Source organism: Aptenodytes patagonicus, chromosome 6, assembly GCF_965638725.1.
Source record: "Aptenodytes patagonicus chromosome 6, bAptPat1.pri.cur, whole genome shotgun sequence".
Classification (NCBI taxonomy): domain Eukaryota; kingdom Metazoa; phylum Chordata; class Aves; order Sphenisciformes; family Spheniscidae; genus Aptenodytes; species Aptenodytes patagonicus.
The window spans coordinates 34,833,851-34,860,754 of NC_134954.1; the positions used below are offsets into that span (position 1 = coordinate 34,833,851).

Genomic DNA, 26,904 nt, shown 5'->3' on the forward strand with positions numbered 1-26,904 from the left:
TGCTCAGCCCTCCAGGGTCAGTCAGCGGAGTTGCACAAGTATGCTTTGATTATTTTTATGGTTCATAAATCAGTCACTGACCAATTTGCAGTTGTAGTTTGTTAGAGATAATTGCAGAAGGAACAGCTTGACTTTTAGAACCAATTAGGCAATCACAATACACAGATCCACTTCTTCCCTTATTTTTTAAAAATCAATCACCCAAGATAATTTTATAGCAAAGTGAAAACAAGCATTTGAGAGAAAGCTGATGAATACTAGGGAGGCCTATCTTAACCAGGCAGATGATACTCATGGCAAATAAGGTACAAGGAAGTGCATGTTGAGGACTAACAGGAGCTACTGAAGCACTTTTGAGTTTGAATTTGGAATTATTGAGGGGGAAGAAGCAGGGTATCAGAGCAACAGCAGCATTATCTCACACTAGGTATTTAAAAGCTGGTATTGTCAGTGAAATAAAAACCTGAGAACAGAATGGAATAATAACCACGTATTTGCTTTCCATCTGGAAAAATTCAGTTTTGACCATCAGACCTAAAAGCAGGAGAAAAACAAGCACAGACAGTCTGAGCAGAGGCCCAAAATAACTTCAGCAGTCCTTTGCTTTATGAATATTCTGTTTTAGAGAGGAAAGAAGTATGCAATAAAATTATGCAGAACATAACAGAATGGAGACTGAAAGGTAAATAAGCTCCTGTTGTAACCCATAGCTAGCTATAAAGAAGTGAAAGATTACACAAAGATCAGTTAGAAAGCACTGCACCAGTTTTTACACAATCCATAAGCAAACTGCTACCAAAAATTATCTAAGAATTTAAGATTCAGGAGTGTTTCTATGGATAAAGAAAACATTTACAATTGCATCAACAGTGATTTAAAAAAGTATATAAAGATTGTTTTAAAACATTAACCTACCAATGATCTGTTTCAGGGTTAAAGCCCAACTTTCTTAATAACCTGATTTAAAAAGTATCTAATACAGGAATTCAGAAATAGCACATTCTTCAGTGCCTTCACTAGTACACAGGCTGCTGTTAACAGTGGTCCATGGAAATGTGTTCAGTAGCAGGAAGAAGTAAACTGGAAAAAAGATAATGCTCAACACTTAGTAACTTAAAGGGAATTCAATCATGGATGAGATGACAGAGTGCAACAAAATGCTAGAAAATAAAATTGAGTTAGCTTTTACTCCCCCTTAAGAATTCTCTACACTGTTAAAACACATTTTATCACATAACTTTTAAAAAGTATTTAGGAGATTTTATTTTTTATTTCAGAAAGTTAAAAGGCATGATCCAAATGCCTCTTCAAGTTTCTACCCATTGATACTAAACAAAGTGTTGAAAAGGTCACAGCAGTTTGTTTTGAAGGATTTTTCATGTAAGAGCTCTGCTGCCACCACAAGGATACAGAAGATGAGACAATCTAAAACTTCTGAAACTTAAGTCTTCTAAAAAGGTTAAGCACATAACATGGATGCATGCAGTAGCATACAGCAGAGCTGGTTTGTGCATGTGGCTTTTGAGGTTTTGTGTTATCCCATTTGAATGGTTTTACTAATGCACTCAGAATGGCTGCATTAGTAATGCCTGCCAATTTTTGTCGCAGAAATAACAGTACATCCCCATTCTCAAATTAAATATTTTAGCAGTGTTGTAGAGTGCTTTATTGGACAAATTTGGGTACTATTCCTCCAGAAAACCAGGCTGCCTTCATATTATTGATGAGTGGAATATGAAACACTGACTTAAGTCCACCATTGGCCAAGACCGGATACTATCCGTAGCGCTACTGTGCAAATTCACACAATATTCTGCTTGTGGAGATGAGCAGGTTCTCCAAACCATGGTGTCCAAGTGTTGGAAACAAAGGATTCAGGAGGGCTGGATTAGTGGGTGCAGGTGGAATGTTAAGAGATAAAAGTAACCTGGGTGACACCTCATGGCTCTCATTTCCTACCAGTCACTCACTGTTTCATGTAATTCTGTGGTCTATAATTAACACGTACCTACCACAATTATTAATGCACGCTGACAAATAACTTGACTGTGTGGCCATATTGTCGATAAACCAGCACAATTCCGTATTTTCCATCTCAGAAGCATGTGTAGCCTGGAATCTAAGCACTTGGATGCTAATCAAGCTTCAAAACACATATGAAGGCACGCATGAAGCTTCACAGGTGACAGTCAGCCAAAGATCTGAAAGCACCTGATAGAGCACCGATCAGGAACCCTGACTCTGACCGAGACCCACCTTTCACATGTTTATCAGTCCTTCCAAAGAGCACACTTGGAATGGATGAAGAGTGTCTTCGACAAAGAACAGACTCAGTCCACATGCTAGTTACCATCTAATTACAATCTGTATCCCAAGCAAAAACACTGTTTGGGGAACAGTGCTTGCGGCTTACTGACATCCCCAATGGCTACTTATGCTCAATTTTTTTGACGCTCCTTTTGTATGAGAGGCACGGTGTAACAACGGTGTTTCTACAGAGGCACAACTTGGAAGTTAGGACCAACATGTGGTATTTACTTTTTGTGATGACACTTCAAATCACATGAAGTGACAACATGACAGGTGAGAGAACACTTACTGAAACTGCACGTTTATTTAAAATGGAGACTCTGAAGACAAAAAGTAAAGAATGAAAACTTTGCAATTTGGGGTGGGTTTTTTTTTTTAAAGCTATAAAATGTGAGCTTGCAATTGTGGTGCTTCAGTGCCCATGGGGAAAAGAAACAAAACCCAAGGGGGATGCTGGATTTTATTTTATTTTTTTCTTTTTAAAGTTAAGCTACTATCTCCTTTTCCCTTGCTGAATCTTTCATTTCAACATCCATAGACAAAGTTCCTGCTTTTTTTTGTTTGGGGTTGTGGAGGTTTTTTTCCTCGTTAACTTATTGAAGGTAAAAACACCCTAAAATGCTTCATAATATTCAGTAATTTGAGTCTCGCGGTTGTTGAGATTCCAGGATGTTTACTCTATGAAATTAATCACATGCAATTCGCAAACTGATACAAGAATAAAATGGAAAAGAAGATTAATACACATCTTCCATCATCACTGAGGATAGGAAGTTAAGTACACAATGTCAGCAGTTATTCCCACCCATATTCTTAACATGTGGCAGTATTTTAATCTCTGTAAGAAAGTTACCATGAACAAAGCTAGGAGAGCAGATAAAAACGTATGTACATTCTTATCCAGTTGCAATATTGGTGTACTAATTTTCTAATGGCTGAAGCTTAAAACTTGTAGTCCAAAAACTTTCTCTGAGAATGAAATAAGGGACAGGAACAGAACTGGTTAACTTAATTACCCAGTCACTGCCTTGATTTAACCTAATATGAAAACAGAAACACAAGGGCAAAACAAAATCATACCAGCTGATAGAAAAAAAAAATAGCAAAAGGGTGTTTAAGAAAACCCACAAAACAAACACACACAGATTCTACTTCACTTTCCAGAAAGTCAGATGTTCATGAAGATGAGGAAAGTCACACCTCATTCATAGTGCCAAAAAGGAAATCAAGTATTAGATAAAACTCAATTTGCCTTTTGAAAAGAAACAAACACCTGATGTGTATCCTTTATCTATCTAATGTAGCTAACTGTTCTTTAAGAACCAATTCTGGCAGGGTTCCTGGTAAAAGCAAAAGGAAGATTATTGCTCAGTGCTCTGCAAGACTCTTCTGGCAGCAAGGTCACGTATCAGTAAATGGGCAACCAACCACTTCCCGTAGCAAGACAAGAGCAGTCACTGTGCTAAAGCGCATGTCCTTTGTGACAATCTCCCTAAGAATATTTCATATAGGAACTATGACTCTGAATTTGTTAACACTGCCCAGCTGTGGTGGGACCAACCTCTGAAGTCATTCTGCAACCACAGCGGCACAACTACCAGCAATTTTACAGGGACCAGATTTCACTTACATTTTAGTGACTCGGGTAAAATGACATTTGAGGCAAGGTTAAAGGGCAGAGGCAGTTAGTTCCCTACTGGAGTGACTAAAACAGCCAAGAGTGCCCTGCTTTATGCAATACCTAAGTGCAGATGTGCTGCTCCCCTCTTTGAACACTGGGAATGAAACAGAATTCAAGATGATGCAGTAACTACACTCTGATTCTGTTCCACATGGCGTTTCTCCCAAATGCAACTTGCCTTTCACTTTTCCAAGTTCCTCTACTCAGAGGAACTTGGGGGTGGGGTGGGGTGGAGGGGCGTGGGGTGGAGATGGACTATTGATTTATCAGGAATGTCAATACAATGGAAATTACAAGGACAATGGATTACTGTTAGTCCTGTTCACATCATGCTTTTGTATTTGTTGCCTGGCTAAAAAAAAAAAAGCAGACCACCCTTACCGAGCATGGTTTCTCAGGGTTATCTACAGTCACAGCATTCTACAAAACCTTTTATCAGTCAAAGCAGTGTTTGCGCAGCTATGCTAAAACTAGCAAACATTTCTACAATCAGTTAGCACTGTACTTGTTGTTTCAGTATTGCCACCAACACTTGTTGAAAGACAAAAAACTCAGTTGTTTCTAGAGCAAACCGCATTATCTGCCTCTTTCCAAGTCCATAAAAGTATTTAAAAAGATATATCTAGTTCGATGTATGTATCTAAAAGGAAATAGTACCTTTAATGTTCTAGTTGGAGCCCAGCCAGTGCCATCAATTGAATGTTCTCTCAATAAACTGGAAAAAAGACACACATATTATACAGTGCAACTTCTAGTTAAACAACCTTTGTCAGTAATCTCAGAAAACATTAAGAACTTAGGAAGTAACTGCAACATAAGAATTACCTCTTGCACTATTATCTAGGTACCGGGATTTTAAAGCACAAGAATTGGTATGTCTTCCTAGAATTACATTCTGCACAGTGTCATTACAGATCTCCTGACCTGAGCTCAACCTTCGTCAAAAAAACTGACTTATTTTCATCAAGCAAAATAAGTGTGACAGAAATCCTTGTGACAGTCTCAACATTGAACCTTTATTTTCCCCTGAGCACACAGACACATGCTCCAGTTTAGAACATGTTCATCTCTGGTGAAGAGACAGGCTTGCAAAATGACCCATCTCTCACCAAACCTGGCACAATTAAATCCAAAGAAGGGTATTTTTGGTGGGATATCTAATTAGCAAGAAAGAGGATTGTCATCCTCTCTTCTGTGAAAGGACTTCAGCTTCTTAGAGGCAGGGATAAGAAAGTGAAATAGTTTTTGTCTGTCTGCTTAGGAAGGTTCTGCAACAGCCGTAACATGAGCAGATGCATCTCAAGCCTCTTGGGACACAGCGCAGGACAGTCTAGCAGCAGGGTCTTACAGTCCTCTTCCAGCAGGTGAGCCATATTGCGCGCAGAATATTTTAAGGCTTTACAGGCAAACTCAACATCATACATCCCCAACTGGAAATCATGATGAAGACTACTCCGGGCAAGAGAGATTGCTTACAGGAGGAAAAGTTCCTTAGAAACTATAACACATGCTCTTGAATTTTAATATAAATACATATGAATATTAATATAAATAAGATACTGACTTTCCTACATACACACACATACTGTATAGAAATTTTATATGACCTGCGTACTATGCTACATATTGAGTCCAGTGAAGCTGTTGACCTATTTACAAGTTGAAATTATTGAAGTGTATTCAGTTGGTAAAGCATTCCTGAACCTTTCAGGTCAAAACATCAGCAGTTATGAGAAGTAAAAATATTAGAGAGACCAGAACATAATTGAGAAATGAGCTGAAGTCTTGCTCACATTCGTGAAAGCAAAAGTCATAATATGAATGAGAAAGTCTGGAAAACTCCTTGAAGCATCATTCCATAATCGCGTCTTCCTCTGTTAAGAAGTAATCTAAAACTGAAAATTCATACAGCAAAGTAGCAAAGCACGAAAATTCATCACCACCAGCAGCTTCTACTTCTGAAATGATAGGGTTAAAGTGAAATAGTCTTAAACTATTAGGTTTTACCAACTTTCAGGATGACATGTATTAAGTCATTTTTAAATTACAGCAGATGACTGGGCCATACAGGCTATCCATATAGTTATTTATTGAATGTGCTGAGTTTTTAATCCAAGGAGATATACTACGACTAGCATTACTCCTTGTTCAATGTAGAGAGGCTAGGAACAGGATGATGATACCGGACAAGACTATTCCATCTTAACTGTGCTGCTAACCTCATTTCTGTGCCTTTAAAAAGATAAAATATGCCGTTACCACTAGCATAGTTCAAAATTAATTTCAAGAACATTAAAAATAGCATCTTGTGGCTGCAATTTTTGTTCATATTACAAAAGTAAAAGCAAAAATGCTGCTGAACAGGCAAGAGCCAGAATTTTCAGGTTTTGAGCAAATAACGGACTTTTTAACTTGCTTTCTGTCTGCTCCTCACAAAATTTTGCTATAGTACTTCCCTTTACCTCTTCATATAGCTCACTGTGAACTTAAGAGTGAGGAATAAGTTAACACACACAAAAAAAGCATAAAGATATCCACTGATAGAGCTCAAAATGCCTGAGCATATCAGATAAGCCTTGTTCATACACTTCCAGCTTCCCAAAGCCTCAGAGCTGTCTCTCAGCATATCTCCAGCTGTGGGCATCAGCAGCCAGGACTTGAGAGAAGACACTCATACCCTTCATAGAGCTCTGGCAGGAAACCAATGAAGATAGATAAGTGTACCTTTGCCTCGTATTTCTAATTTGCTGATATAATTCATTTTTAGAGCAGCATCCTCTTCCTTCCTACAAATTGAGAATGATCGTTAGGCCCCTAATCAAAACCTTTTCCCAGCACAGGGTGTCTAGAGAAACCACATCTCATGCTCTCCACAGGGATGACCTAGATATAACTGCCAGACAGTTGGGAGGTCTGAATGTGATCTGCTCTCAGAGCATCATACACACAAACAGCAGAATGAACACCTAAATGAGGAGAAATACACAAAATACATCACGAACTAGTTTAGTGGATGAACAAGCATCAGCATGTAGCTTCTGTTCAAAGACCTGTCATCCACCAGTCCTGCTGCCATAGAGGAGCTGGGCTACTAGGAAGTTCTCAAATGGCACAACCAGCAGAGTTTCTCGCCCACGCAATGCTTCGAGAGGCTGCTTTTGACAAGCTGCCAGATACACCACAAAAGCCACCTGTTCTACCAGGGTTTCAGGACACCTGATGGGTAGGAAGACTTGTTTACTTGAAGTGACTATTCTAAAATTGCCAGAACTTTGCTGTCTCATACAGGAATGCCAGAAAACTCACCTAGTATTATTTAGATTGAATAAACATTCAGAAGCTTCCTGTGTGACGCCTGAGAATGAATTTGCAATAGTAAAGATAGGGGTAAACCAACTGTACAATTTCCGCAGCATTTCAGATTACTAAAGCTGGTGAGTGAGTACATGCCTTGGGGAAGAATCATAGAATCATTAAGGTTGGAAAAGACCTCTAAGATCATCGAGTCCAACCGTCGACCCAACACCACCATGCCCACTAAACCATGTCCCTAAGCGCCTCATCTACTCGTCTTTTAAATACCTCCAGGGATGGGGACTCAACCACTTCCCTGGGCAGCCTGTTCCAATGTTTAACCACTCTTTCAGTAAAGAAATTTTTCCTCACATCCAATCTAAACCTCCCCTGGCGCAACTTGAGGCCATTTCCTCTCATCCTATCGCTAGTTACTTGGGAGAAGAGACCGACACCCACCTCGCTACAACCTCCTTTCAGGTAGTTGTAGAGAGCGATGAGGTCTCCCCTCAGCCTCCTCTTCTCCAGGCTAAACAACCCCAGTTCCCTCAGCCGCTCCTCATAAGACTTGTTCTCCAGACCCTTCACCAGCCTCGTTGCCCTTCTCTGGACACGCTCCAGCACCTCGACATCCTTCTTGTAGTGAGGGGCCCAAAACTGAACACAGTACTCAAGGTGCGGCCTCGCCAGGGCCGAGTACAGGGGCACGATCCCTTCCCTACTCCTGCTGGCCACACTATTTCTGATGCAGGCCAGGATGCCATTGGCCTTCTTGGCCACCTGGGCACACTGCCGGCTCACGTTCAGCCGGCTGTCAACCAGCACCCCCAGGTCCTTTTCCAACAGGCAGCTTTCCAGCCACTCTTCCCCAAGCCTGTAGCGCTGCATGGGGTTGTTGTGGCCCAAGTGCAGGACCCGGCACTTGGCCTTGTTGAATCTCATACAGTTGGGCCTCGGCCCATCCATCCAGCCTGTCCAGGTCCCTCTGCAGAGCCTTCCTACCCTCGAGCAGATCAACGCTCCCGCCCAACTTGGTGTCGTCTGCAAACTTACTGAGGGTGCACTCGATGCCCTCATCCAGATCATCGATAAAGATACTGAACAAGACCGGCCCCAAAACTGAGCCCTGGGGAACACCGCTCGTGACCGGCCGCCAACTGGATGTAACTCCATTCACCACAACTCTCTGGGCCCGGCCATCCAGCCAGTTTTTGACCCAGCGCAGAGTACACCTGTCTAAGCCGTGAGCCGCCAGCTTCTCTAGGAGAATGCTGTGGGAGACAGTGTCAAAGGCCTTACTGAAGTCCAGGTAGACCACAGCCACAGCCTTTCCCTCATCCACTAGGTGGGTCACCTGGTCATAGAAGGAGATCAAGTTGGTCAAGCAGGACCTGCCTCTCATGAACCTGTGCTGGCTGGGCCTGATCCCCTGGTTGTCCCGCTCATGCCTTGTGAGCGCCCTCAAGATGAACCACTCCAAGAAGTGGCAGGGCTGACAGGAGGGGGAGTGCTGGGGCATGAGCAGGAGTTTGTCAGGCAGGGAACTTCACCAGGAACTGGGAAGGACAGTAAAACACTATTTCCATTTGCTTTGTCTTCAGCTGTAGTAGGGTCTGAGAAAAGCCAAATGTGTCCTCAGTCATGGGGGGACTGGAGCTGATAACTGCACCTTAACATCTGGTGTTTGCATCTAAGGAGACCTCCCAGAACATGATTTCAAATCCTTATATCCAAGTTCCTATGGGAAGACGGCAAAATCACTATTTTTGAAGCTGTAGTAACCAAAACAGCCACTGATGTGACCAGCCAGCTGCTTAGCTTTCATTTCCACAAATATCTTCTCATTCTGTGAGTAATTCCTGCATGGAGAAAAGCTTTGAGGAATTTTTTCTTTTTAAATACACAGCATCCTAAAGAGATCTTGCAAAAACATCTATTGAACTGGGAACTGCATGGCTCTAGCAAGCTTAAAACTTTCTGAAATTCCAGCTGACATGATTTATAGCTTAAATGACTAAAAATTACTGTAATGGGGAGATCAGTCCAGGAAAAAATCTGCTTTATGTAAAGATCTCAGATGAACACGTTTATCAACATAAAATGTCAGTTCCAACAAAACTTTTGCCTTCCTTTTGCCAACAGAAAGTATCATTCAAGGTAAGTTTGAATTAAAAAGCTGTAAATCCACTTCAGAAACCCTCTGCTGGCAGGGACACATTATAGAGGTTATTCTCTTGCTCACCTCCCGCTGCCCACCTCCCTGCTCAACCCAGCACTGCCAGTGCAACCATTCTGGAGGCCATGCTATAGACTGGATGAGTGGTGCAATTGGTTCAGAAAGTCTTTCTAAAGCGCTTTTTATTTCCACATTGGCACAGCTGAGGAGACTGGGAACAGCACTGGGGAACAGAAACAAGCAATCAACTTAATCAGCTTTTATAACTGGAGAAATTGCAACACTGAGCTATACTAGATGATGCAATTAATCAGTCTTCAAACACTTCTCCATTCAGCACCCTTTAATATTGCATCATGAAGTGACCAAACCTTAACTAACAACACCTACTGCCATAAAAGACACATCTGACAACACTGACTACCTCATCATATAGCAGAAAAGCAGTGAAATTTCTGAGTGATTAAACTATTCTAAAAGCTTATGCCGTCAAGGACGAAAAAACACCTCAGGCAGAAATCACATCAATGGGGAGGGGGGCGGAAATAGTGACATGCATTACACATTGTCAAGAAAGTAGTCAACAGGTGTATGTAGTAAGCAAGCATATCCTTTCTAGGTATCTTGATGTTTTCTATCCACACATGCAGTGGAGGCAATATCTATAAGTATGGTCCAGACCTAATTAATATGGTCCATTATAAATATGCTCCAGAGTAACTGCAATCCATAAAGCAGACAGAAACAACACTTTTCCTGCCCAAAACTATTACACTTGATGACCAGTTTAATCATTTGGTATGTTTTAATTCAGGGATGATTATCAAACCAACACATACCATAGTGTGAGGTATGTAAAAGACAGTTGGGAAACATACTGGTAAGAAATTTTCTTCTGCTTTTAAAAATAACTGAAGCTATTTTAATGTAAAGACTCTTGTATAAGTTGATTGCAGGTACTATATATAGAGTGCATTCTCCATTATAACAGGCATAAAGCAAAAAGTTATTTTAGTTTTTCCATCTAAACAGTAAGACATTTCAAAGGTTTGATATGTTAAAGTATCTGACAATCAAATAAAGCTGATGTTTCAGTGCAGAAGCTGAAAAAAATAATTCTACTTAATGAAGTCCTGATGTTCCAACACTATGTTCCTCTTTCATAATTAAAACCATTTAAAGACAAGAAACAGTGAAATATCCTCAAGAATGTGAGGAGGCTTTATTTAACTTCAGAAGATGTAGCACTGCAGTCAGAGCTCAAACTTTTAGCTGTCATTTGGTGTCTAGTATTTCTTGTTCCCTGGTTCCAAACAGTTCACTTACTCATTCCTTTACATACACATTTGACTCAAAGTGTCTAAGCTTTCTCCAGTGACTAAGCCACAAGAACTCTGGTGGAATTTAAACTGTAAAAACATGATCCTTAAATCAGTCTTCCTTACTGTCAAGTGACAAGTTGAGCTGTGTAAAACGCAACAGTCCTAGGAGGCACTGAGAAACACCACAAGTCTGGCAAATTTGCTAAAACTAGCAATACATATTTGCCAAAATAACTTTCCTGTATCACCAGCATACAGCTCCAAATAACTGTGGACAGTTACCAGATTTTTAGGTAATCTCAGAAGATTTAGTATGTTTTTCACTGCTTTTAAATCCTCCAATCCCAAAATGAGGTAAAGTTTATGGACGCCAGCCCTCACTGCCTGTATTCCTGCTGCAGTCTGGGACTATCGAGCACCAGGAACATACTACATCCTCCCGAGGCTGGTTTCTGTCAGCCTTTGATGATATGAGCTTCTCAGAAGCATCGAGCAGACCACTGTGGCTAAAAGAACTGATATCAACTCTTTAGCTGTTGTCAGCTGATGAGCCTGACCTGCCTATGAAGTGTGACAGATTACCCTGTAAAAACTTCATTTTCACCAGGACCTTGAACACAGCATTAAAATGATTTTTAAATCTAGAGGAAAAATTTAGCTTTTTTTTTTAAGCGTCAATTTGCTACTGTTGGCAACTGTTTTGGATTTTCAGAACAGCTTTCAATCTCACTTATATTCCTTGCTTCTGCTTCATCTACTTTTTCTTTTATGCCCCATTAACTTGAAAAATGACAGTCATGCTTCTCACTTCTGTTTGTTTGGTTTCTGGCCAATTTCACCATCAGGTACTCATGATGAAACACTGAAATTACAAAGTTTCAGAAACTGATTTTGAAGAGGAAACATTCACTATTATCAAGCAAACCCCCCCAACAACATAAGCCTCTCACTTTGATAAAGTAAAGCTTTATTTAACTTCAGAAGATGTAGCACTGTATTTTGTATTTTGACTTGCACTCCCCCAATTCTGTTTTGTTGTAACTGGCACATGCATCTTATAGTGGATATTAAATGTTAAAATAAACAAATGGCAAATATAGAATAGTTACTGTCAAAGTTTAAGGAACACTTTTTCCTTCCTTTTTGAAATATAAATGGTTTTCAAGCACTTAACACATTCAGGCATTAAACAAGTAAAGCCTTAAGCCCTCTCAGGGCCTGAAGACTATTCATCTATGGAGGGAGAGGAAAAAACACAACTAAGTTTTGTTCAGGTTGGAGTTTACATTTTTACCCTAAGTAGAACAAAACTAAGTCTGAACCTGAAGAGCCAGGCTCTACAGGGTCTCTAACACACAGCAAGAACAATACTTTCAGTAGATTTCTAAGTTCCTAAGGGTCACATGCCACCGATTTGCAGAATCTGTTGAAAAATACTGACATGAAAATTACATACAATGTTTTATTACACAGTAAAATCTCCAAGGTAAAAAAACAGAACACTGTTGCTACCTTAAGCAGATTTCTCCCGTCTCTGTAATGTTTGGATGCCAGATTCTTGTCAAGCATTTTACCTTTGGAGGCTGCCAGGAGAGAAAACAAGATACAATGTTATCCTTTAAAATAAAACTCTATCACTGTTACAAGTCACAGAACTGAAAAAGGTAAATATATTTGATATTCACAGCCTATGTTTGTATGTTAAAGACCCTGATAATATAACCTACAGGAGTTACACCAGCTTTCTCTGCCCTTTTAGTTTCTCTCAACTCTTTACAAAAGCTGGTCTGGTATTATGCTTTTTCTTAGAAAAACATAACTTTAAAGAAAGCCAAGAAAATTTACTCTCTTCTATCTACTTCAGGGGAAGAAAACATTCCATGTTATTCAGTTTCTTAACACTTAACCAGTAAGACAACAATTCAAAACAGAAAACTACTAAGTGTTTTCCCCCAAGGCTTATCCAAGTCAGGGGGTTGTTAAAAACCAGCAGAGGATGCAATGATAATAACTACGTCAAAAGAACAGCTTTTTAAACACAGACCTTCCTGTTCACAACTGAATAGGAAGTATCACAAGAAGCATCAAGAAGGTGTGTCATATCTGAACTTGACACTAACATAAAAAGCCACCAAACTTATTTTCAGGCAAGATCACCAGATTTCTGAATTCCATAGTGGGTTTTGAAAAACAGATTCTTAAAATACAGTCTCATTTGCTCTAGTTTTGTGAAGTAAATAAAGAGCAGGTCATAAAAATTCGGGTAGCTTAGCAACAGCTTGTTGTTCCATCCATGCTCTCCAAATTACAATTGGCAGCTTTCAATCAAGCAGACGTTTTCTTATAGTAAGTGTACTGGAATACATCAGCACAGACCAGTACCTTTCATAACTTCAATTAAATCACATATTATAGATGCGGAGCTATCTTTCTCCACTGCTTCCCATGAAGTCTTCAGTCAAGAGACAAAATAGCTGAAATAGCTGTATTTGCATAGCGGCATGATGTGTTTTGTTTCATCACTTTGTTCTCAACTTCCCAATTATCTTTTTAGTAAAATTTTTTTTTTAACTTAAGACTCCTTGGAGAAGAGATAAGAAAATATGCATGGCACTGAACTACCAATAATATACCTGTCCAGCACTAAAAGAAGAAAAACCTATCACCACAACACATCTGTAATTTATAACGTAGACATTGACTTTTCTCCACTCTTATTTCATGTTTGTCCAATAACTCAAGGGATACTGACTGCTGCAGTGCTGGATCATGGCATTATTGAAAATTAAGTGGCATGCAGAAAACAGTCTCAAACTTTTTACCTTTGAAACAAATGTTCTTCTAAGAAGTTTTCTAACAGCACAGCTTTTCATTAGCTACATCTTCATGTTGTTTTGAAAGATTATGTCTAGTTCTCAAGAAAGGGAAAGCAGCAGTTTTTATTCCATGCCGGCAGATCAAGATAAAAGAGTAAATTTCTACCATATGCACCTTCAAACAGGGAATGTATTGATGAGTAGAAAAAAAGTAAGCTTTATACAAACTAAATCTTTAGGAAAAAAAATTCCCAAATCCTCACCGTCAGAGTGAATTAGCTGGTGTCTCATTTTTTGTATCATAGAAACAAAAGAATTCCTTTATCCTTTCATCGAAGTGTTTTTCATCCCTAAAAATTAGAAAAACCCACTCCTGATGGTAAGACAAAGGTTTTCTCTTTCTCTCTCCTTCTTCCTCTGTTAGATAGACAGGACAAGTGCAGCACTATCAAAAAATTTATCTTCAGACAAAACTTCTCCTTCAAGCTTGTTCCAAGTAATCTTTGAGTCTTCTTTAGATAACAAATCCACACAAGATTTCCTCAAGACAATGTTTCACTTGAATATCTCCAACCACCTACAGGTCATACATGCAACACTTTGCACAACAAAGCTTACAAAATCCATTTATTTCACTGCTCAAACTCATCCACCTCAGATACTAAAAGCTGCACAGGTAGATCCAACCTCAACTGGGGGTCACAACAGTGAATGGACTGATTTTCATAGAATCATAGAATAGTTTGGGTTGGAAGTGACCTCTAAAGGTCATCTAGTCCAACCCCCCTGCCGTGGGCAGGAACACCTTCAACTAGATCAGGTTGCTCAGAGCCCCATCCAACCTGACCTGGAATGTTTCCAGGGATGGGGCATCCACCACCTCTCGGGGTAACCTCTTCCAGTGTTTCACCACCCTCAGTGTAAAAAATGTCTTCCTTATATACCTATTCCTATAAAACTACCCCCCTTTAGTTTAAAGCCATTCCCCCTTGTCCTGTCACAACAGGCCCCGCTCAAAAGTTCACCGCCATCTTTTTTATAAGCCCCCTTTAAGTACTGATAGGCTGCAAGAAGGTCTCCCTGAAGCCCTCTCTTCTCTAGGCTGGACAACCCCAACTCTCTCAGCCTTTCTTCATAGGCGAGGTGTTCCATCCCCCTGATCATTTTCGTGGCCCTCCTCTGGACCCACTCCAACAGGTCCGTGTCTTTCTTATGCTGAGGGCTCCAGAGCTAGACGCAGTACTCCTGGTGGGGTCTCACCAGAGCAGAGTAGAGGGGCAGAATCACCTCCCTCGACCTGCTGGCCACGCTTCTTTGGATGCAGCCCAGGATACGATTGGCCTTCTGGGCTGCAAGCGCACATTGCTGGCTCATGTCCAGCTTTTCATCCCCCAGTACCCCCAAGTCCTTCTCGGCAGGGCTGCTCTCAATCCCTTCATACCCCAGCCTGTATTTTCTTCTCCTTTTCTAAGCAGCCACTTATCTTTTAGGATCTCTCATCAGTTTCGATAATGGAAACTGTCTTTCATGTCCATTCTCAGTCCACTTCAACATACTGGTGAATATATACAGATGGTACAAGAAAGCGTCGTAAGCATTTGAGAACTACACTTATACTGACTTCAGTTTTAGTAAAAGTTTTGCAGAACAAACTTCAGATCAAGTTTGTCTCATTTCTTTAAAAAAATGTAGCAAATAATCTCTCCGCTCCATTATTCTCACCAAATGAGAGATCGGATATAAAGTGCTAATCAATAAGTGAACTTAATTAACAGTTTCAGATCTTGATCAATTTGGCAAGCCAATTCCTCTAACATGACAGATGTACTAATACAGATATGTTTTATCTGTTCTGTAACTGCAGTTTTTCACTTCACAACCTTTTCCCTAGAGAAGGGATGGGGTTTCTAGCAGAAATTTGGAATCAAAGTTATTTGAAATGTTTTCTCTAGACAGTCCCAAAGCATTCTTGTGAATTGCCCTGCAGCTACAATTTTTTTTCTTCACAGTTTCTACAAAACAGAATTCCCAAAAGAGGCATTAACAGGAATATGGATTCCAGAGACCAAGCTACAATGTTGCCCTAAGATATTTCTTGCCAGTCACTCTTCCCTACTAGTTCCTGACGAATTTCTTGAGATTGGCTGAAACTGGACACCAAACACAGCTAAGCACATAGTACAAAGAAACAAACTGAGGAAAATGAAACCACACTGCCCTGTGCTTTTGATGGACTGGATTATCCAGCTCAACAAGTGGAAGAGGCATTCCCTTACAGTAGAAGTGGGCCTTGACACAAGAACTGCCCAAGGTGTGCACTTCAGGTCCCCAGGCTTCCTTGCACCACCTCAAAATTTCTGGATGGAGGCATGATGGAGCATGAGCCCAATTCCCATTTCATTGGTTCCAACCCAAGACCTGTATAAAGTAGGGTCACCAAAGAGGAAGATGGAAGCCCCTTAATTGTGACATCTGATCCTTCAGGAACCAAATCCCTTTCAATTGTTTGCTGTTTCCACAACTAACATATTGGCCAGAAAAAGGACCAGGATTAGCAGCTCTGCTGTTAAATTCCTGGCTTTTGACCACTGCCTAAAGGCACCTCATGTCATAAAAACCTTGCTAAACTGGAGAGTCCCTAAGACTGTCTACTCTGACAACACAATACGTCAGAACCACGGGAGCTGCAAACAAGGCCTGGCTTGCAGTGGCAGACAGTTTAGTTTTATGTGGAAGTTAAACCAGATCCGTACTATTAATCAGGTTCCATCCGTTAAAGCACCAGGTCCCTAGTCTTGTGGCACCCATTATTTCATCAGCTGCACCTCAAGGCATGTTTGTGTTGGGAGTAAAAATACCGGACAAGACTGGCAAGTCATTATAGCCCTGCTCCAGAACCTGAATCTATTTTCTAACTAATCTTTTTAGCCTACAGAAAAAAAGAACATCTGTTTTTAAACATATATATACATTTTCATTAATAACCAGACCATAACCCAACATTCAACCCACTGCATTTTTTTCTAAATTGCACAGAGGCAAACTTTTTACTTTTGTGTTGAATGAGAGGTGCTCAGAATTTAAAAGTATCTAATTAACATTTGCTGTAGATTTTCTGCCAGTGCTGAGCAGGAACCGTAACAAACCAGAAGATTTTTTAATTATAGCAATTGAGAGTCAAAAAAACCCAGATCAAAATTAACATTCAGCTCTCCTGTTAACACATAGGAAATACTTTCCTACGGCAGTGTTGTTTAGGTGAATACCTTAAACACAGAAATTAAAATGAGTATGTATTGCGTATGTTCCCCTGTGCCTAGCATTGCCACAGTGGTTAAACTGCTATTACTGAAGATGACTAAAAAATTAGACAGCAGAGAACATGACAGGGTTTCCCCCTTTATAATGAAGGCCATGTTTCTCAGGTATGCAATGGCACAATTTATTCAAGTTAGAACAAGGATTTAGTCAACCTTAAACATCACCTTTGTCTTTATAGTGTGTGCATAACCTTACACAAGCTAGTAGAAGTGGCCTGTATTACAGTATGGAATTCTTGGTGAGATTAAGGGGAACTCAAAAAACAACCCACAACCAAAACCATACAACTGCAAACACTATTAGTACATGTAGGTGTTTTAGATAGAAGTATATCACCAGGATCCTAAACACTTACAAAAAAAATAGCTTAAGCAGATAATCCTTGACCAATATGACTATGAAAGGAGAGCAGAACTATCAAAAAAAGGAGGAGGAAAATTCAAAGCTCTTTTAGAAGTGCTATACAGGCCCTCTACAAGCATGAACTTTTTATAACATATAGTGCATGTCCCATGTATTCATAGACTATAAATAAAGGAATATTAGGAAACTTGTGAAGGCATCTTCTGGAATGCGAACCCAACTCCTCTGCTTTCAGAAACTTAACCTTTCTACTTTCTACTCTACTAGCAGTATTAATGCACCATTCTCCAAGATCAGTCTGGGAATTCAAGCTATTACATTCCAGACCACCACACCTCCTTCGTACGTGTATATAAACAATGATGTGACTGCAACCACTACATATATATGATGCTGAATTTAGGCTTGGTGCATCTGAACACAAAAGCCAAGGTCTTCCCAGACACATTTCTCTAGTATTCTCCCGTACACATTCTTCAGCCTCCCTGAAAGAAGAACTCTGAGCTATCAACACCAAAAGAAAACAGAAAGCAGAAGGATGGGAAAAAGTTACAAAAGCAAGCAAAATTATCAAAACCGTTCAAACTAAAAAAAAAAAAAAAAAAAAAAGGCTTCCTTCTTACTGCAATTCATATACCTAAATGCAAATATTGCAATTCAAATGCTCAAATGATTCTAGTCTCCTTACATATCAAACTCCTGAGAACCAGACATGTGCCCCAATTGTTTTCCATTTTTTGAGTCAATCTTGTTCTTTTGACAGCTAAACTCTGAAAACAATGTCTGAAGTTATTTTTATTGTAATTGCATCTCTCCTCCCTTGCAAGGTTCTGCAATTTTAGTAAAGTACAATAATACCAACATTTCTCATGCTTGAAAAGGCCAAGTTGTCTGGAGATCTATTTATCTACAATAAGATACCACAATCATTTGTAGGTCCTCTGGAAAGCTGTTTGATTAATAACCATTGAAATTGTTATTTTTTAATGATACTTAACTAAACAGCCTGGGAGACAACCAGTAAAACTGGCAGAGTACACCAAAGGAGGCCACTTGTCACCATATCTGTGCTTTCCACGTCCTCCACTCCACGCTCTCAAAAGGGATTAAGCACCTAAGTCCAATATCAAAACTATAAGCACCAGTTTGAAGACCTCAAAGAAACAAAAAGAAAAAACCTTTTCCTTTCTGTTCACCTATTTCATTCTTTCTCTTGGCTATATAATTTTTTGTGAGAATAATCATTAAGTGCAGGTCTCAAGAATAATTAACAGGAGAGAACAGATGAGGGTGGAACCTCAGCCAGAAGGGAGACTCAGGTCTGACTTAACTGCACTTCTGAGAAGCTTCTGCCAGACAGTTGCAAATACTTATTTTTTCTTTAAGGAATAATATCATCGAGGCAATAAAAGCCTCAAGGCTGTTTGCTTACAAACACTGGACTGCAAAATAGCCAGAGATTATTCCCAATTATTATTCCCACTCCCTAAGACTCATGACACTGCAACTGGAATATTGTGTCCCATTTTGAACTCCCCAGTACCAGATATATTGACAAACTGGAATGAGCCCAGCAGACAGCTACTGAGATCGTGGTAACACCAGAGGACACGCAGTACAAGGAGAGTTGAGGGACCTGGATTTGTTCAGCCTGGAGAAGAGAAGGCTGAAGGTAGGGACCTATTGCTGTCTACAGCTACCTAATAGGAGGGTATAGAGGAGATGGAGTCAGGCTCTTCTTAGATATGCACAGTGAGAAAGCAAGAGGCAACAGACAAGCTGCAGAAAGGGAAATTCTGACCTGATATTGGAAAAAATTCACATTAAACATTGGAAGAGAGGCCCAGAGAGGCGGTGGAATCTCCATCCTAAGAGATTTTGAAAGGTCAACTGTCCCAGGCCTTGAGCAACCAAATCCCACTTCAATATTATCCCAGATTTGAGAAGTTTAGATGACTTCCAAAAATTCCAGGCAACCAAGATTTTTCTACAATCCCATGATACTTTCCTAACAGACAGAAGATCCTTTCTTAGTCTCAATGCTAAGTTCCCTCTAAAGTCCTATTACCTGGAAAGGAATCTAAAGTGACTAATACTGGATTAATGACAAATACTCACCACCATATTGTAGGCATCAGGAACTTCAATTTCAAACTGAAACTTTCCACCTTGGTAATAGCCCTCATCTAGCAAAGAAAAAACAACAAAAATAGTTAAATAAGAGAAAATAACGTATGCCATATAATACAAAATATCTGTCATTACAGAGATAAAGTAACAGCACGGGGTTATCAAATACTTAACCTAGTTACAGCATAACACTAGCTGCGTCCTAGTCCAAAGACAGTGTGAACATAGAATCTTCCCCCACTCCCAAAAACCTTTACAGCAGAAATTGATTAAGTCAGAAGAGTCAACAGTCCCAGAGTGACCCTGGAAAAAACACCTTTCTGATCAGAGTACCAGGCAATACCAAGCTAGAAGAACCTTTGATTGAACTTTTCATGTCTGTGTGAACAAAATTCTGCCATGCATCGGCCATATGGCATGTAGTACCACAACACCGACCCTTGGAATGAGCTGGATACATACTTCACTTGATAATGCATGCTAAATCCTGGAGCAGGATTTAGCACATTTTCCCAGACTTGTGCTAGCAATCACATATTGTGAGTACTATGAATAATGGTGTGCAAGAGCATGCTTCAGAGTGTACTACAATAAAAGAGCAAGTTAGCTCTTTTATTGTCATTATCTTAGGATGATATATCAGTTAGGAAAATCTGCCTGCCTCTCTGTCAACCTCAGACTCAATACTGAATTATTAAAATGGCTAAATTTTAAAATATGACATCTGAAAATACCTAGTTGCATTTAACCAGAGATAATATAATAGGATAATAGTCAGCCTGCAACTCTTGAGATGGCTGTCCTTAGAAGCTGAAATGCTTGCAAATGATCTGAAATGTGTCTGTCTGGCATTGCCATTACTGAGTTTTTTCATTAAGAAAGGGAAACAGACAGGTACCGAACCCACACTGGGGGTTTGGGACACCTGAGGAATGCTCAGGCTCAAACCACCTCAAGTACTCTAGCTCTCTGTATCACACGGTACAGCCATGGTGAAGGCTTGAAGGTCAGGAAGGCTGGCTATCATTGTATAACAGTATTTTTTTATATTTTTTTTAAAGCAACATTGCAAAGGAAAGTTCTGTGAAGCAATCCATAGTTTACAGAAAGATTAAGAAGAGTTTTCTTATTATCTAGCTTGTTCCAAACCACAAAAAACTAGCTCCTCTACTATAGGTCATCAAAATCCTCTTTCAGGATGCTGTCTTCTGGACCTGCTGCCTTCCCAGTCCCCACACAGATCTAGCACAACCTTCTATTTTCTCCTACCAACCAATGCACCACATCCACTTGCTCAGGTTTCACTCCATACTGCAATCTCACCACTGTCAGCACAAGCCTGTAGCTTCCACACTGTAACTGCCATAACCACAAGAGAGTAGTCAGCTCCTACTCTCCTCCTCTTTGCAATCTTTTATCAGCTGACTTACTGAAAAGGAGAGGGCATCACCCTGTTAAATAACACAAACCCTCAGTTGTAGAGGGAAGTGAGCCAGTAAAAGCTGATCCTGCCAAAGATGAGACTCAACTGCACAGTACACCCAGCATGCCACTCCAAAAGACCTGTGCTTGCAGAACAGCAAAAGAGTTGCTGAGAAGTACATCGTGGTCCAGCCTCTCCCAGGAGCTTGTGTAGACCACTGACAGGTTCAGCACATGAACAGCATCAGAAATTTTGGACTGCAACAGCAGCATAGGCACCGAGTATGAAAACAGAACATGGCTGTCTTCCCCACCCCACACAGTAATGTTTACAGCTGCCTCCACACTGAACTGTGCAGCGCAAAGCTGCAAGCCTTAGCCATTGCAAATTTCACTTTAATAACCTGTCCAGAACATATGCTTTTCAAATACATTCTCCATTTCCACTCCAATTCAATTTTGAAGTGTGTTTGATTTACTAAGCAGTCTTCTCAGGCACGCTACACTTTACCAGAAAGTAAATGCACATGCACTGATTTTTATGAAAAAAAGGCAAGATAAAAGCATTTCTTTTGTTTTCGAATATACCGAGATAAAAATCAGTAAAGCAAGCCATTTCTAAAGAATGAGATGTAAAAGGTGAGTTATACCAATATCCTTTTGATGAAACTACTCCCTGTCAAATGTGCAAAACACTCAAAGCAAGACACTGACTGTTCCAGGAAGGAAAGATTAGGAAAACGGTCCAATATCCCCCTGGAAGTTCAAACAGCTCAAGCACCACCGAGTTACCCTACAGGACACAGCGAACTGCACTTTATCCACCATCTAGCACATTATAATAGCTTTTTAACCAAGTCTCATGAATTTTCATTATTTCCATGTATGATACCGTTTCTCATTAGAACCACACTCGAAAGAATCAGACACACAGGTCTTCCAGTGATCGTACTAAAACAAACAAGTAACACCATACAGGAATACAGTGTTTGTTATAGTGCAAGCCGTGTCCTCAAAGCCTTCCATGGGCCTCCCCACTGCCCTGTGGCTTACAAGCACTTATCAAGCTATCACTTCTCAGTATAAGCAATCACATGAAACGCCCACATGTGTTTGCACAGGGAGAAGTCTGCTGCCAGTACAGCAAGGTAAAGGAAAAACACCAACACTGTTAAAGTTGCTCAGGAAGTCCAGCAGCAGAAAGTTATTTTCCTTGGCTTAAATTCAATAGTTCCTTGATTTCATGGACTTGGAGCGAAGTGCGCAGCAGCTCTTCGTATTCCACCCCTGCTAATGTGAAATAGATGCCTGTTGATGGATGTATCTACATGTGCCTTATGTCAAAGAAAATCCTCAGGTTTAATGAATCCTCACTGTAATACAGATGTCCAAAAGACACATTCGAGAACGGCTCCAAGGGAGGAGAGCTTGCCAAAAGACTGTCAGATTCCCACCAGTCAAGCAGCAGGAGAAAAGCCACGCTCCACATCTCTCTGCACACTGAAAACACCAGGCCCACAGCCTCTGCAGCATGCAGGAACATTATGGTAGGCCCTCAACTCCAAGCACAGACAGCAAGATCACTCTGACATTGCTCAAGAGATGCACGGGGCAGGGGTGGAAAGGCTGAACGGTTGTTCACTTTCTCCACTCTTCCTCGCCACACAGACCTAGCTCAGGATAGCTCCACTTCTACCCAGCCACAGCAGAGACTCCCAGTGCCCACATGCAGGATGAAATCAGACAAGGCGAGCTCAGCTGAAGGGGGCAAGCCTTTTCTCTCTATATAAAACCATCACGGCAAAAAGAGTGCAGTTTCCTGCAGGATTACCAAGACGAACTGGTGTGCAGAGGGGTTAAATTATCACCAGTGTCAGCGGAAGAGAAGTAACAGGACCAGACGGTGAAAGAACACCCTTTTTTCTCTGCAAAAACGTGTTAGATTAGCTGAAGCACTTTCTAACCATGTATCAACACCTCCACAGGCCGTAAGAGATTCCTCATGTATTACGTCCATTTTCTTTTATTTTTTTTCTGTGTTCTATGTAAGACAGAAATCTCTGGAAGACTTAGAGCACTTTAGGCATTGTACCTCACACTGCGGGACACTTCCACATACTTACATGATTGTACTGATTCGTCTTTGAGGGAGACTCACTGTCTTGCATTACAACTTCTCATTTTATGTTTTGGGTTTACCTTGGCATCAGTCCATGCTAGCACTAACCAAAAAGTGCACTGGGTACCCTACTGGTTCTGTTATAAAATAAGCAAGGACATATTTACCAGATCAGAAGAGTAAAGCATCTCTCCTCCCCCTTTTTTTACAATTCTCCCTGGATGTTTGTAAATCTTTTCACTAAACAACAACAAAGCATGCTACACATTATCACTCACTCAAATGTATATTAAAAATTCATATCTCTGGAATGCCTCAGTACCAAGCCAGAAATCTTGCAATGCATTAACAAGATAAGCCTTCATGATGAAGTCATCTTATGGCATTTCAAGCAAGTAAATACGTTCTCCCACATGGTAGTTTCCTTCCCCATGTCCCACAACACCCAGACAGGGACAAAGACCCTCAATTTTTTAGGCATGTAACAGTGGTGGGAAAAACTGAAGTTCTGGCAGAGTTAATAGTGAGGAAAGTGCTATAAATAACACAGTCAAATAAAATAGCTTTAGCACATAAATAAGGAAGTTGGCCACTGACAAGACTTTTGCAAAAAGGGAGTATGTCTGAGCTCCAATTTTCCTCCTACTGCCTAAGTTTATGCCTTCAAGCTGTATTAACAGAGCAAGCATTCCTACCACTTCAGTCTCAAGTTTCATTATCAACAACCTGACTCTAATCTTAGTTTGCATTCGTAAGGTGTTTTGATGGCTAAAAGTGCTGTGAAAATACTAAATTATTTTATTGCTTTAAAAGAAAATGCAAGATAATTAGGACAGGCCACAAAGGATGTGCTTTTGATAGTAGCTCCTTGAATCAGCAGCATTGAAATGCTCAGCCATGCTCACTGACATTTGTCATTTTATGACACACAAAACAGAAGACAGGCTCTTTATTAGTTCCCTGAAGAATGGGACTCTAAAATAATCATACTAACCCCAAACTACCCCAACTGTCTGGGAACTGCAGGAAAATTGCATTAACTCTACATAGTCCTCTAGTTTTCTTCAATGTGCATGCTATCTAAACTCACCTTTTTTTTCTGGGTCATTACCGTGTTTTAAGCCTCAGCTTCCAATTTTGTGCTCCAAATATCAGTGCAGCAGGCAGGACTCTGCCCGTGTTGTAAGCACCTATCTCCTTATTTTTCCTAGCTTTTGATCCAATAAGGTACCAGCACAAAAATAAGAACAGAGGCAAGTGGTGGCATAAGGGCATTTTTCAACGACAGAATGATTGTTTCAGATGACAAAAGGAAAAAGAAGCTTCATACAGCAGAGAAAGCCAGCAGTATCTGCCTTGGGAACACACAGTTTGTCCATTGTGGCAGTAAAAGCTAAGTCTTACCCATTTTCTAGCATGTGCTACTATATATCCACTCATGGTGCACTGCAGAAAGCTATAACAAAGGAATCAGAATTTCTTGAGGACAAGTAACTTTTTATGTGAAATAAGCAGTCACCCTCAAGATTTTCTACAAATTAATTTTAATTTAAAACTCACTGTCACCAGGATAATTTTGTGACATTAAATACTTACTAAGAAAGGTTATTATGAGAAGTGCAGAGCAAGGGAGCTGAAAGTATTTCTGCTTGGTGGTAAAGTTTATTTTCTTATTCAAATTAGTCTTTTTGTGAAAACCTGAAGAAGCTTCTTTCACTGTCCTTTCAAGACCAGCCACATTCAAAACAACTGCATAACACAAAGCACCCGAGAACAAGCTTTGTCAATAACATGAGGCTAGAACGTTGACTGCAAAAGGCATTTCTGTGTTAAAAAACATGTTCGGCCAGTACCTTCATGGTACCCTGACAGCTGACTACTTGCAGAAACCGTCTTGGTGTAAGATCCCTTATAAAAATGTGGTTACAGAATTCAAGCTCTAATGTTAATCAGAATATAAAAGAACTTAAACATAAAATATGAATATAAAATAATTAGCACCCCTGTAACAGATCTGTCATAGAAGGATGTAATCTCTGTAACTGCAGATGAGCAAACTGAGAACCCTAAGGAGTGAGCCAGCAAGAACCTCTTCACTGTGCAGACTACCAACCCTGGCTTATGCACACTTAGTGTATAGGTCCTAACAGTGAGAACTGCAAGGTGGAATTAGATATTCCCTGGCACCCGCAGCTGTGCTGAGCCCAGCTCTTGTTCCACAATCAGAAAGCTGCAGAGATATTTGCAAAGCACTCCCTTAAGAGCCAGATGTATGAGCAGGATTTCTAGAAGTAACTCAGCTCCTCAATGCAAGAGACAGTTCCAGGCAGGAGAAGAAAAACTGGCTCTTACTTCGGACTGTCAAGATTCATGCAACATTGTTTAGACACTGCAAAAATAGTCACCTCAAGCAAAGATTTTGGACCATTTGAGCCAGAAAAATTCTGTGACAGCCTTTTAGCTGCCTCTCTGCTATTCCAAAGAAAACTAAGATTTAGCATACTCTAAAGAAAAACCTCAATAATGAAGGGAATCAGAAAGCTGCAAAGATTTTCTTGGTATGTGTTACGTTCTGCCTTTAAAGAGTTGTGCTAAGCTGTAGCTGATCACAAGATTCTGCACCTGAATTATGAACAGCTGAAAATAGATGTTTACTTCGGTCAGACTGCTACTGCAGAGACTTCAGCTGCACAGCTATATTTAGAGTAACAAAATGTTAATTAAGATCATTTCCTTCCCAAGATTATTTCAGCAATGAAGCCAGCACAAAAACCATGCTCTGCACTCAATGACTGTCTTCTGACTGCAACATCTTGCTGTACAGCACTTAACAGACAAAAAAAATGACTAAGTATTTAGACACCTTAGAATTAGTATGAAGAAGCTATCATTGCTTCATATTATCATTGCTTCATATTCAACACATCACTAACTCACACAGTGATAATCTTGTAAAGTCAACTCATTTCCAAAATATAATAAAGCAGCATCATATAAACTTCATGCATGACATTTGGTGCAAGCAGACTAACACTCACCAAGTAAACGTGAATACATCTACACAGAATGAGAGGTTAAAAGTTCTATAATAGCACTTATTTTTTATTACACTGACTAGGGCAGTCTTACTCATTTTTCCATCACAAAAAGGAGTCACATGAACGGACACGTTAACAAAGACCACCCAAGACTTCTACTGCCGAGGCAGTGCTAGCTGATTTTGGCTAATAAGCAGCAACACTGACATCTAGCGCCCATTTGACTTCAAGATACTGGATTATCAGAAAAATTCCTATCACCCTGTTAAGTGTAAACCATTATTTGTATAGGTAAGACATCAGGATGACTGCCATACTGCATCCAATTCTGTTGTCAATAAGCATCTACAGAAAATATGCATCTACAAGAATTAGTTGGCAGGGAAATCCTGATCTCAGCACATCTAACTCAAACAATTCAGTGTACTGAACACATCAATGTTCTCATTTAAATAGTTGCACAGAGTCTCAAAGGTAACACACAGCAAAAATAAGTGTGTATGAAATTTAAATAATCTTCCATGCAAATTCATCCCTAAAAACAAACACAACTTTCTATTCTAAAATGGGCAGCCATGTGAGCAAGCTCTGTAATTTCAGATGGCTATTAAGAAACTTACGTGGAAATGATAAATTCTGAAAACGTAGTCCTGAGGTTTTGTTTTTATTGAACAGTATGCCAGCAGAAGCTTCAAAATATATTTACATTAGTTTTATTAACAATAAAAGATCTAATTTCCACATACTTGAATATTCAAAGACTAAGAGACACCTACTTGTTAAGCATCTTCAGACATGCACAGATCTGAAGTTTTCCATAGTGTTACATGTCATCTACCTTTTCAACTCTGCAGACTCAAGAAATCAGTAGAAAAGAATAACTATGCAACAGGGCTGTAATAGAGTAATTTC

The 26,904-nt window shown here is 40.0% G+C and overlaps 1 protein-coding gene across 2 annotated transcripts in view; it reads right to left on the reverse strand.

Annotated features, from left to right (window-relative positions):
• UBE2F (ubiquitin conjugating enzyme E2 F (putative)) overlaps nt 1–26,904 on the reverse strand; it is an 87,185-nt gene that overhangs the window by 44,611 nt on the left and 15,670 nt on the right. For both annotated transcript variants that reach the window (XM_076342091.1, XM_076342090.1), the window contains exons 5-7: nt 19,402–19,469; nt 12,296–12,366; nt 4,649–4,706 (exon numbers count right to left, since the gene is read on the reverse strand). In XM_076342091.1, the coding sequence (XP_076198206.1) occupies nt 4,649–4,706; nt 12,296–12,366; nt 19,402–19,469 (197 nt within the window). The remainder of the gene's footprint in view (nt 1–4,648; nt 4,707–12,295; nt 12,367–19,401; nt 19,470–26,904) is intronic.